Source organism: Carassius auratus, chromosome 31 (assembly GCF_003368295.1).
Source record: "Carassius auratus strain Wakin chromosome 31, ASM336829v1, whole genome shotgun sequence".
NCBI lineage: Eukaryota > Metazoa > Chordata > Actinopteri > Cypriniformes > Cyprinidae > Carassius > Carassius auratus.
The window spans coordinates 10782207-10794580 of record NC_039273.1 but is presented as its reverse complement, the minus strand read 5'-3'; the positions used below and the strand labels follow the sequence as shown (position 1 = coordinate 10794580).

General features: G+C 37.1%; 2 protein-coding genes across 7 annotated transcripts in view; one reads left to right on the top strand and one right to left on the bottom strand.

Annotated features, from left to right (window-relative positions):
• Positions 1-12374, top strand: part of LOC113050526 (gamma-aminobutyric acid receptor subunit beta-3-like) — a 60271-nt gene that overhangs the window by 11880 nt on the left and 36017 nt on the right. For both annotated transcript variants that reach the window (XM_026213550.1, XM_026213549.1), the window contains exon 2: positions 8992-9039. In XM_026213550.1, coding sequence (XP_026069335.1) covers positions 8992-9039 — 48 coding nt within the window. The remainder of the gene's footprint in view (positions 1-8991; positions 9040-12374) is intronic.
• The window catches only part of gabra5 (gamma-aminobutyric acid type A receptor subunit alpha5), a 31995-nt gene that overhangs the window by 18748 nt on the left and 873 nt on the right, over positions 1-12374 (bottom strand). The window contains exons 1-6 of one of the 5 annotated variants that reach the window (XM_026213555.1): positions 7403-7852; positions 7067-7296; positions 6397-6481; positions 6061-6185; positions 5060-5127; positions 4406-4626 (exon numbers count right to left, since the gene is read on the bottom strand). In XM_026213555.1, coding sequence (XP_026069340.1) covers positions 4406-4626; positions 5060-5127; positions 6061-6185; positions 6397-6479 — 497 coding nt within the window. In that variant the 5' untranslated portion in view covers positions 6480-6481; positions 7067-7296; positions 7403-7852. Of the gene's footprint in view, positions 1-4405; positions 4627-5059; positions 5128-5481; positions 5637-6060; positions 6186-6396; positions 6482-7057; positions 7297-7402; positions 7853-12374 lie in introns of those variants that run through there. The other 4 variants (XM_026213553.1, XM_026213554.1, XM_026213552.1 and 1 more) reach the window with 4 other exon arrangements.

Genomic DNA, 12374 nt, shown 5'->3' with positions numbered 1-12374 from the left:
TAATGCTTTGGTGTAATCAATGCAATAAGGTAGTCAGCGTTGACCCTCAGCTGACAGAGTAATGAAGGGTTTGATATTGCCACGCAACTGGAACTGCTTAAAGCCTCTATCATCAGCATCTGAGGATGAGACTGGGGTTGAATTGCCTGTGGTTGTATCTCTGACTCGAAATCCTGCGAGAATTTAATTAATGGGGCAGGACACGTGAGGCGCTGTTCCTTCACTTAATCAGCACAGGGCCTTCATCTCTGACAGCTCCATGATAAATTGCTGTATTGGAAAAATGAAGGACTGTCCTCTAAACTCAACCTCCATTCGACCAGCTCACACAACTTTATCAAAACCAGCCATATGAGAGGCGAAGGGCTCGCTATGTACTGACTAAACACAGTTAGTGCTGAGGTCAGCATGGCTGGATGTGGAGATGAAATGATGTGGCACTGGGGCCTTGACAAATCGTGGGCTCTCAGAGCTTTATCCCGACAGTGAACTTTATATGTTCTGTGATAGCCCTTTAAAGCTCAAAAATTATTATTTTCTGTTCTTCCTTAGGTTGTCTTACAGATTTCACAGGAACATTCTGTAGAAGTCGTATGAATCTCTAAATAACGATTGCCAACTCAATAGTAATATACAAACCTAAGTAGTGATTATAAATAATGCACTTATTAAAATACTACTTTCTTAGTTTCCTTAAAGAGACAATATTGTAATAGATGATACTTTTTAATATTAGAAGTGTCTACCTTTCATATTGTATATACAGTGCATGCATGTATCATTGCAATATCTAAAAATTGTGGTGCATAAATCACTCCAGGACTTTGTATTCATTTGCACATTCACAGTCAAGTAGCAGTTTGAAAAAAACATGGGAAAACATATATCTTTTCATTATCTGTACATTTGTATACCAAAAAATACAAACACATAAAAAATTAAGGGGTATATAAAAGGTCAAATTTTTACAATTGCTCATTGAAAAATTTATATTGGTCGATCATTTATCTGAATATTGAGGCAGACATCTCTCTCAATGTCTATATTGGTTATGACCCTTTTTAAAAATGTTTTATAATGCATGTTTGCCTGCTGCACCATTTGTCTCAACACTGAGCTCAAGCAAAGAAGTTATTTTAAAAACATGGCAGATCCTTCAGAAGATTTGACAGTTTCTAGAACATCTCCCTTTTGTTCGGTCTCATAACCTCCTTTTTAACTCTAATAAAAGCCTGTAGACTGCATCCCACTTTTAGAATGTGGGTGGTGAAACTGTTTTGCCCTGCTTTTTCATAGCAGCTAAGGTGCTCCTTTCCATCTCAGCAGCAAAAAGAAAATTATTTAAAAAAAACACAGCTGATCACTTTTCCAGAAGAAATGTGTGCATTAGTGAGTGGTAAAAGGCCTTTTTAATGGTTTGAACTGTTAGGAAATGCAACACTGGGCAGAGTTTATTGTAGGCAAGCTACAATAGCTCCATTATTGATTTCTAAATGACATACTCTGAGTCATTTCATCTCAAAGTCATTAATGTTTGACTGATGATCTCGTTCATTCTACGATCCAAAAAAGCAGCTCTATCTAAGGCTTTTAGCAACTGAGCAATTTTGTAATATGCATTTGGTCTTGCAATATACAACAGACAATTAAAAAAAACAAAAAACAGCAAAGATCCGCCAATGAGAAAGAAATGTGTTTCATGTAAATTAAATTATCCATGCTCTATTTCATTTATTTTATATTGCTTTAGCCCCACTACATGAAATCTAATTGTTACCTCTTTGTAAAACTCACCAAATCCCCCTTTATATTTCAATTTGAATTGATAAAAGCTAATAACTCATTATATGATTGATCACCATAAGTGTAACCTCAGGGAATAAAAACAACTTATACATAACCACCACAATCTAAAGACTTTACGATTGTGCTCCTCAAAAATCAGCACTTACTCAAGCAGATTCTACTACAGAGAGGATTTAGCATTGATGGCATTTGAGATCAACAATAGCGGCTTTTATACTGCACTAACACAGCAGTCTATGGTACTTGGCAGTAGATTGTTTGCTGATGATAGCATGGAGAGCAGAAACTGTGTGTGTGTGTGTGTGTTCTCCCTCTGCCCTGATACTGCGTGTAATGGAGCAGACAATCTGTGAAGAACAACTCAACAACAGGGGCATAAAAAAATACAGCCACATGGCCTTTCCCACTTTCTCCTTTCCCTTTGTTTCTATCTCTTGCTTTGTCTCATCCCCATCTTGCTTTCTTTTCTCTGGAAAACCCTTAGGTTGGAACACCCTTGGATGATTGATCCAGGGCACAAAGAGAAAACAAAATAAACTAGATACAGTAGTTACAGTAATAATTTATAATATTTTGGGTTAGGGCCAGTGAAAATGTTGGCAGGGCAAGTAGATGGACGGACGGATGGACATACGGACAGACAGACAGACAGACAGATAGATAGATAGATAGATAGATAGATAGATAGATAGATAGATAGATAGACAGACAGACAGACAGACAGACAGACAGACAGACAGACAGATAGACAGATAGACAGATAGATAGATAGATAGATAGATAGATAGATAGGTCTCCTTATTTTTTGGGTTACAATGCAAGTAGACTATATCCGTCTTATTCATTTTGTTAACAAAAGTTAACAAAATATTAAATGTGTTTTAATAGGCTAATAATAAACCACAAACTACGATACTTTTAATGAAAGGGGAATTCCAAAGACTGTTTATTTATTTGTGTTACAATGTGGGTAAAACATATTTTCCTTATTGATTTTATTAATAAAAATTCAAAGTTTAATATACGGTAAGTGAATTTGTCCTCGTACTGTTAGCCTTTTTATTATTATTAATAATAATAATGAGCCACAAACCAAGCATTCGTTTGAAGTGAGGGGAAAATCCAAGAACCTATTATTTATTTGCCACAATGCGATTTGTCTTATTTGTTCTGTTAATAAAAGTTTTATGTTTAATATAAGCTACTTTATCATTGTAGAAGCCTATTGCTGATTTATGTGTGATACAGAATCAACCGTAAGCATAAATTTTGTTCCAATAATAGGAAAAATCTAACGTTAAAGATCAAAATAAGCGCTGATGCGAGAATGCGAGATTGATTGATGCTGAGGTAAATAGATGCTCTCCATCTTTCTCTGCTGTATCTTTGCAATTGCTGTAGATATGGTCGATTTATGTAAATTTGGTTATGGAATAGACATGTTACTGGTAATAATATGATCGAAAAGTTAGTTTAAGTTGAAAAGACTTTCACAATCAGTTTGATTCAACTTAATTCATGTTTTACTGTTGCTTATTGTCATTGTAGGCTTAGGCCACTTTTATTCTACAAATTTTAATGAGTACACAAATTGATAAAATTAGTTGTATTTATTTTTTGTTACTAAATTGTAATTTGTTTATTTTTAACACTTCACCCCCAGCCCCCTATTTTTTCTTGGGCTGCATGCCAAGGGGTGCTGCAGAACCCCTACTTCCCCCAGTAATGCATAAACATGTCTTTTTAGGCAAGAACCAGACATGGGTGTCATCTAGTCTAATAAAATATGTTTTAATGAGACTGAATTTGTATTTAATGTGATTACAATTTAATTAAAACATTAGAAAAGGATAATTATACAATGTTTCCTTCCCACGGTTATTCATAGAGTAAATAAACTACAGACATGACATTATCACTAACCTTTTTCTTTTGCACTCTCAAAAAAACGATCGTTATAATCACTGAAGCTGTCTACACTGTGAAATGAATCCCTATACTATTGCACTTTGTTGTTTATGATGAGAGAATTGTTGGAATTGTCATCGAACATGCGTGTATTAAACAAAGCTGATGAGTTTCAGCGATGACTCTACTGAACGCCTCTTGATTTGACACTGTATTCCTTTATTTGTTATATTGCACAACACTGTAACTGTGCAACATGAGCACATCTTCATTTAATGCCACAGTCAACACTTTCTATTCATTTGTTAGCAACAGACTTAATTGATTATATTTGTTTGTGCTGGGGCATATTTTGTCCAATTTAGTGGCATTTTTACCCTAGACCCCGTGGCCAGGGGAAACCTAAGTCTTACTTACGCTCCGCCTATGAGCAGGGACAAGCTGAACATTCCCACAGAGATTGTACGATGTGGAACATGAGATGCTGAGTTCAGCAGGAGCCGAGTTCATGTGTGCTTAACACATCTGTCACATGGCAGAGCGTTCAACAATGCAAAACAGGGGTGAGGAGGGCATAAATGAGATGAAGGTCAAATATATGACTGTACTACCCATAACTACTCAAATCCATTCATGCACAGAGCAGTTCACATACTGGGTAATTACATGGTGTTATAGCTTTAACTCGTACCTCATGGTGTACAGCAATGTCCCATCATCCTTCAGTCTCAGAAGCTTGTTGGGCGTTGTCATGTTGTGAGCAATGGATTTTTTGCCATTAAGGAAAAAGGTGTCTGGTGTCCAGATGTTGCTGGCCAGCAGGTTATTCAGAGGTAGCATTTCCATGGGCCCCTTGAAACACAGACGCTCATCCTTCCAGCTTTGACGGAAAAATACATCAATGGTGTATTCCTGTTGAAATGAGAATGTTAGTGTCATTAGTGTGTACCTGAAGGCAGGGTCATTGTGAGGGACCCCGCTCCTCTGTGATGATGAGAAGGAGGGGCCCAGTGAGTCCTCCCCATAAACTTTTTCTCCAGTAGCCCATCAATTACAGCACCAACCTTGCCTGAAGGCAGAATCAAATGTCTCACAAGACTTCATATAAAAAGGAACAATTGTATCATTGATCAGATCATACTGTAACCTACCTAAGCTATCGCATACAGAATTTCAGGAAAAGTTGCAGAGGTGAAGTAATGTTACAGATGGAGGGATGATTTAATGTAGGGGGTCTTGATGAAGAGAGTTCTCAGATGGGAATTTCCTGCTGTTGAGGTTAATGAATGGTTGTCTGGAAAATGGAAATTTCTTCATGAAGAAAGGATATGGTTTAAATACTTAACATCTCAGTGTCTGACACTGGTCCAAAGCTGGTCACAAAGATGTTGGTCTTAATTTCTGTCACTTTCTCTGTAAAATCACAAACAAATGTGATTTATTAGATCGAGTTCAATTTTGGTCATTGCATAGATAGATAGATAGATAGATATTATAGTTAACGGTACTAAACTTAAAACCATAAAAAACACAGTTAATATATGTGTAAATATAATATAAAACATACAGAATTTCATTTAAAGTATGCTTTGATTTGGCCACATTATTTTGTTGCATTCATTTTTTAAATTAAAAGATATTAATTTAATTCTCTTGATTGCACTTTCCTTCTCAAAGCACTAAATCAAGTCCAATGCCATCTTTCGTCCATTGACATCACATTGCTGCCGCTACAGCTATGAGATGTGCTCCCTTACACTCACTCACGTGGAAACAGAGCAGCCTGTGTTTATTCTCTTGCTCTGCCATAATGCCATGTTTTCGACCTCTGAGAACAATGAACCTGCACCTCTGGAAAAGAACGATAGCTTTCTCAAGGTCAGCAGGCACATTGATATCCTCTCTCTCTCTCTAGCTCTGTCTCTAGCAAGAACACTGTAATTGAGAGTGCCGGGAAATAGTGGCTGTTTGATTTTCACAGAGGACCAGGCAATTTCAGTGATCACTTCTGCTCAGCGTAAACAGCTGTATAAAAACAGACTTTTTTTCTTTTCTACATACTTCTTTTTTTCCCAGTTAGTTCAGAATTGAATAGAAGCAACATCTCTTTCTCTCCTCTTTTTTTTAATGAAAGTCCTTCATACTGCTGTCACGATGTAATGTGCAGGCTTTCTCTCTGTTTTAAAAAAAAACAAACATCTGCCTTTATCTGAAAACATCTTTTCAGAATAACTACCAGAGGTCAATGCCAGACATAAATGGCACTAATATACAAAGTAAAAAACGCCTCTCACTAAAGCACAACTTTGCAATAGATTATGGTTTAAAGATGGAAAGGCAGTTTACCTCCAAGCCCAGGTCGCAGTCTGTTATCATAGCCATCCAGCAATCCATCCAGGATTCGTGTGAATACTGTGATGTTATCATTGAGCTCTGACTCTTTAGGAATCCCTGTAGTAGACTGGGAAAGGCTGATGCAGAACCACAAAGATAAATAATGACTACAAGTATTTAGCTCCCATCCACCCTTCAAACATGACCACAGTGATACAGTACAATGTTCTGAAAATCTGAATCATATGAATCCATTATAAACATATACTATCTTACATTAAATAACTCCTGCAATAAAAAATATGAGGTCGGAATAAAATAGAAAGTTAAGTTAAAGATGTAATCTACCTCAGACGGCAGGTGAAAGTCATGAACAAAACACCAACCCACAGACTTCTCATTTTGGCGCTGCAATTTGGTCCATATCCCATACCTGCAAAAGTCCAGGATAGGGAGTTCATTCCAGCATTATAATGATCTGGCCATTCTCCATGTAACTCTATTATGCACACTGTAATTTAAAAAGAACATTAAGAGGGGGGGGGGAAGAGAGTTTGAGGTGTATAAAAAATCCATTAAATGGGATGTTCAGTAAACTTAAAACAACAAAGATCATCAGAGTATTTAACCAAATACTTTATAATTATTATTCATGCAATTACCACGCGGTTTTATTTTGTTTTATGCATAATGTTATGTATTTTTCATTTTAGATTTTCATTCAGTTTATTATTTAAATTATTTATTTTTACGCAATTCCAATGTCAAGAATCCGTTTTATATTTTTGTGCATATCCCTTGAATGCTAGTTCACAACAATTTCAACACCATCGTTTGTAAAAAAAAAAAAAAAAAAAAAAAAAAAAAATCTTTAAGAGCGCTGAGTTTGCAGCAGCTGTAATTCATAGTTTTAACAGCCTCTGGCGTATAAACTTGTCTAACATTTACAGTGAGCCCTACAAAGCAGAGTTGAACAGAGATAGTTTACAGTAAAAGCCTCGGATCTTACTTTAAATACCTGAATGGTGCAGTGGATCCACGTTGAACAACTGCAATGAATTCCTTTTGAAGCAGTGAGCAAAATCCCGCAACGTTCAGCTTACAGCAGTGATGCGCTGTTTTACAGATAATATCCAGTCTTAACCATTCAGGCTCATTGTTGCGTCCTCTTCTACGATTGAGTGACTGAACCACCGCTGCAGAGCATCCCTTCCTTTCCCCCGCATCCCACAGACCTCTTCATCACTCCTAAATCCAATGGAAGGACAGTAACCAGACAGCACAACAGCCGTTAAAACAGTCATTTTCTCTCTTCCTCTATTCTTTCTCTATTCAACATATTCCCTTTACAGACCATTACTTTCCCCCTTCTTCCCTCTGTGGTAGCCTAGTGCACGACATCTCAACGCTTATCTGCGCAACCGTTCAAGCGTTACAGAGTTTAACAAGATTTTCCGCTTACCGGGTCGCCGGTTTGGACGTCCGTTGCTCTCCCCACTCTAGCCCGACTATCACTCTAGTGGCATTTGTTCGTGTTTGGGACTAAAGTAATAGGACGTCACTTCTGCGCGCGCTGCATAATTACCCCCCGAGGGATATTTGAGCGGCCGTTTGGGGTTTGAAACTTATCTTGTTTGAGCTTATTCAGAGAAAAGCGCGATTACCGCGGCGCCGGCGTGCGTTGCAAGCGTGGACGCTATAAAATGAGTGGATTTCCCCAACAATTATGCTTACTAGGCATTTTGCGCACGAGCGTTTACCCTTAGCCCCCCTCCCTCCTCCCCCCGACTCGCGCCAGTCTGTTTAATGAAGACTCAAGGCTGGCTTCCTCTACATGCGGAGTATTACATATCCACTGGGGATAATTATTGTTTAAAAGTATCAGTTTTACTCAATTAAAACGTAAATTAAACAGTCGTCCTGGGATTATATTAAAATATGTATGAAGCCTAGTTAAATAAATTAATCAAGTTTTCAATCTAATATACAATATTGATTTGGCAGGACTACATACAATACATGGTTTACGATAGTAATAGAGTTGATTATTGTTTTATAAAAAAAAAAAAAAAAACCGTGAATAGACACGAGTAGTAATGAGGACAGCCATCAGAGGGAACTCTAAACCCATTTTTTCTGATGCTATCACTGCAGTGCATCCGTCGATAAATGAAAACCTTAAAAAGCTTTTCCTGCTCCAATTTCATGTTATGCATAAAGTGAGTAGAACTATTGAATTAGTTTATTTTATAAATGACACAGTTAATGCCGATTTGGGCTGACAGGACGTATGGGAAATGTCTTTAAAAATGTATGAAAAATTGTGGCATTGCACTATTCTAGGTATTATGTAAAATCCTAATGCAAAAGTATAAATATTATAACTTCGAATATAAAAACAAGCATGTAATAAAGAATTCCAGTTAAATACACTCACTATGGGTATCTAAGAGAACTAGGAATGTATATGATTCAAGCGAGTAAATTAAACATTTGCTTTGGGTTGGCTTTAACGGTCACAGTGCTATTGAGAAAAACACCCGTTAGGATGGAATTTTTTGTGGGTTCATGAAGATTGTGCAAATAGTTTTGTTGTGTAGGCATAATATGATATTGTAGTCATGTGTTTTGGGGATTGATTCTTTTTTCAAGCGCTTTTGTCTGACTTCTGATTGACTCCATTGATGTGCACTCCAGAGAGATTTTCAAACGAGAAACAGCTGTTACTTCCACAGTCCACCTGTGTCCTGCGAGCATCTGATAATTCTGATCTAGTTGTGTGTGTTTTATGTACGCATATTTAACATATCTTTCATAACAAAGATTAACAAAACAAAATTTGAACTTTTGAACCACAATTGTTTACAGAATGTGTTCATTCTAAAATTAGTAACAGGGCATTGAATGATGGGAATAGTAACATCACCTCCCTCTGTTTTGCAGGAATGCTGTGGATGGGAATAAAAAGCTGTTTGCAATCTATGACACAAGGTAAGTTACTCATTGTGTATGATAAAAGTACATTTCATAGCATTTTACACTCACTATTGTTTGCTGCACGCTGAAATATTTCACCCTAAAATTTAAATTAGCTGACCTACCCTCAGGATGTAGATGCGATTATTTCTTAATAGGAACAGATCTAAAGAAATGTAGCATTACATCACTTGCTCACCAGTGGATATTCTGCAGTGAAAGGGTGTTGTCAGAATGAGAGTTCAAACAGCTGATAAAATCATCACACTAATCTCCAGTCCATCAATTACATGTTGTGAAGTGAAAAGCTGTTTGTAATAAACAAATCCATGAAGACATTTGTAATCATTGTTTCCAGCTAAAGTACAATTTTAATAAGTCATTTGGTCTGAATCAGGAGAGAAATATGCACAGATCAAGCACCATTTACAAGCGAAAATAGTCCTTAACAGTTCTAGATAAATGTTGTTGGATTTTGTTCTGAGAGAAAAACAGGATGGGCTTTTTCACTGAAGGAAGCATTATTATGGATATGGATTGGTATTTTAAAGTAAAAAATGCTTAATGATGGATTTGTTTGTAACAAACACGCAGCTTTTCACTTCACAATATGTTAATTTATAGGAGTCATGTTGTGGATTACTGTGATGTTTTTATTAGCTGTACGAACTCTCATGTAATAGTGTTGTAATGCTACATTTCTCCAGATCTGTTGGGGTGAATAAACAAACCCATGTACATCCTAAATGGCCTAAAACTTTCAGCAAATATTCATTTTTGGGTAAACTATTCCTTTAACACCACAGGATGCATCTATCCGAATTCTTCACTAGGTATTGTGAGTGAATTTGCAGAGTTCTGTCTCAATCTAAAACAAATCAGACCCGCAATGTCAGTCACGTACATACATTATTCATTCAGCACAGTGCAATATTCACTCTATCCAGAGGATCTATTTATCTGTGTCCATTTAATCAGGAGGGGGTGGTGGGGGCATGCGGATAGAGGTCTCCTTCATCTGCGCTTTTACAGGAATGGAAGGAAAAACCCTTTCAATGGAGGCCAGTACAACCATGTTTTCATTCCCCCCTTTAGTGTTACTACCTCACCCCTACAGTAGATCCGAAAACAGCTTTGATAGTCCAGAGGGCGAAATAAAGCAAAGTGTCTTGTGAACTTGTGGACACGGCCATATAACTTACAATTAAAGGGGTCAGGGGACCCTGAGCATTTTAAAGGCAGAGACAGGGATCAAAAGGTTCCAATCCTCCCACACCCTGTTTGACTAGTGTTACTTTAAAGGCTTTAACAGCATTTGGCTTGGTGTGTGACCATGACTTGGTGCCATTTGCTCAGCCCACACATTGAGGAGCCTTTGCATTTGCAGATGATGTGTGAGTGGAGTGCTTTGTTTGGATGATGGGATGTGGGTGTGTGTGGGTAAGTGCTGTTCAGAGCTACCCTCACTTTCCATCTCTCTCCTTATAGCTGCTCTTCATAAACGTTTATACTGCAAGATGCTAAGAAATCATTCCCTATATTTATGGCTACGAAGAAATTCCCAACTTTTCTGCAATGATACTGAATATCTTATAATCTATCTTCAAACTTAAAAGTTTTTTTTAAAGAAATAGTTCACCCAAAATGAAAATTATGTCATTAATTGCTCACACTCATGTCATTCCAAACCTGTAAGATTGCATTCATCTTCAGAACACAAACTAAGATATTTTTTATGAAATCCGAGAGCTTTCTGACCCTGCATTGACAGCAATGGAACTATCACTTATTGTGCACAAAGAAAAACATAAATAACTTTTTCAATTCTTCTCTTACACATCAGTCTCTTCCACCATTCATGAGAGAAGGATTTCAAAAACTTTGCTCTTCTATTACACATTACTTGTATATGAATTTAACAGAATTTAAATTTGAATTAATTTTATTTTATTTACTGTTACTTCTTTGTTACGGAAACAGTCTCTATTGTATAAAGCACTATATAACAGGGCTGCACAATTAATCACATGCATAATGCACATCTTGTCAGCAAATCAGCAACAGCTATAAGGATTTCCTGGGTTTCTTCTGCGAGGCATATTTGGAGTTTCAGTGCGAGAGCGCCCTCTGGCCTTCGGATGGAGATTTACTAGTGATCACAGAACCATGCTTCAATGAAAGATACACAGGACAATCTCAGCTTCTGCTAATCGCGATTTATCGCCTCTGCGATTTAATTTACATTAATAGTGCAGCCCATTAAATAATGACTAGTGATAAATAGTGACATGATTTGACTCAATATTTCAGTCAAAATTAAAATTGCAGTTCTGCATTGTGTTTGCTATCTCAATACAAATTCAGTTCAAACTCAGAAACTGGATTGTAATTTTAAAGGCATTCAATGAATCCTAACCTGGTACAGACAGGACCAACTGTCCTAAAATATATTGAAGAATATTTGCTAACAATAAAAAAAAAAAAAATGTAAAAAATGAGGAGAGGGGGGTTCAGTTTTTTAAAAAAAAACCTTTCCCAAATGCTCCCCCCCTAAACAACGCCTTCATCTAACACACCTCATTCAACTCATTAGCTCATTAATAGAGACTGCAAGACTTGAATTGGGTGTCTGTCTACTAAGGGAAACATGCAGTGCTGGGGGCTTTCAGGTTGAAAACCCCTTATCCTAGATATACTGTATCTATAATTTTAGACTAATATATTCCTAACGCTTTTTCAGGCAGTGGATCAAAAACTAAATATTGCTTCACTTACAGAATAGTAGGCTATGTACATGAGGACACAAGAAGACCAGGCATCCAATAACATTTAAGTGGAGTCAAAAACCCTCACCTCTCTGGAATAAAGCTTCTGAAACAGTACCAGGAAGCACAGCCACATCCTTCTGCATCCAGCATTTGCTTCTAGAAGCATTAGGGCAGCATCAGTCCGCACACTACAATCTTAATGCAGCATGAGGGATATAAGAAGGCCACTAACTTCAACCACTGACTGTGTCAAATCCACCAACAGCTCTCGTAAACAACCTTTCCATTCAGTCAGAACAATGCAAACCTATTTTTTGTACACAGGTCAAATTAACAGATTAGTTTAATGAGTTTTTAAAGCTTGGTAGAAGCCATTACACTTGTGCTTAATCTCCAGCAGACTGTCAAGCCTCACTGAAAATCTGATTATGCATAATAAAATTGTCTAGAGCCTAAATGGAGGAGCCTTAACATCCACTGATGGGGGGTGGTAGTGAGAACAAGTAATACACTATATCATATTATCAAAGAATGTGTCAATAAAGCAGCATTATCCTTCTTTCTCTCTGTCACATGATGTTC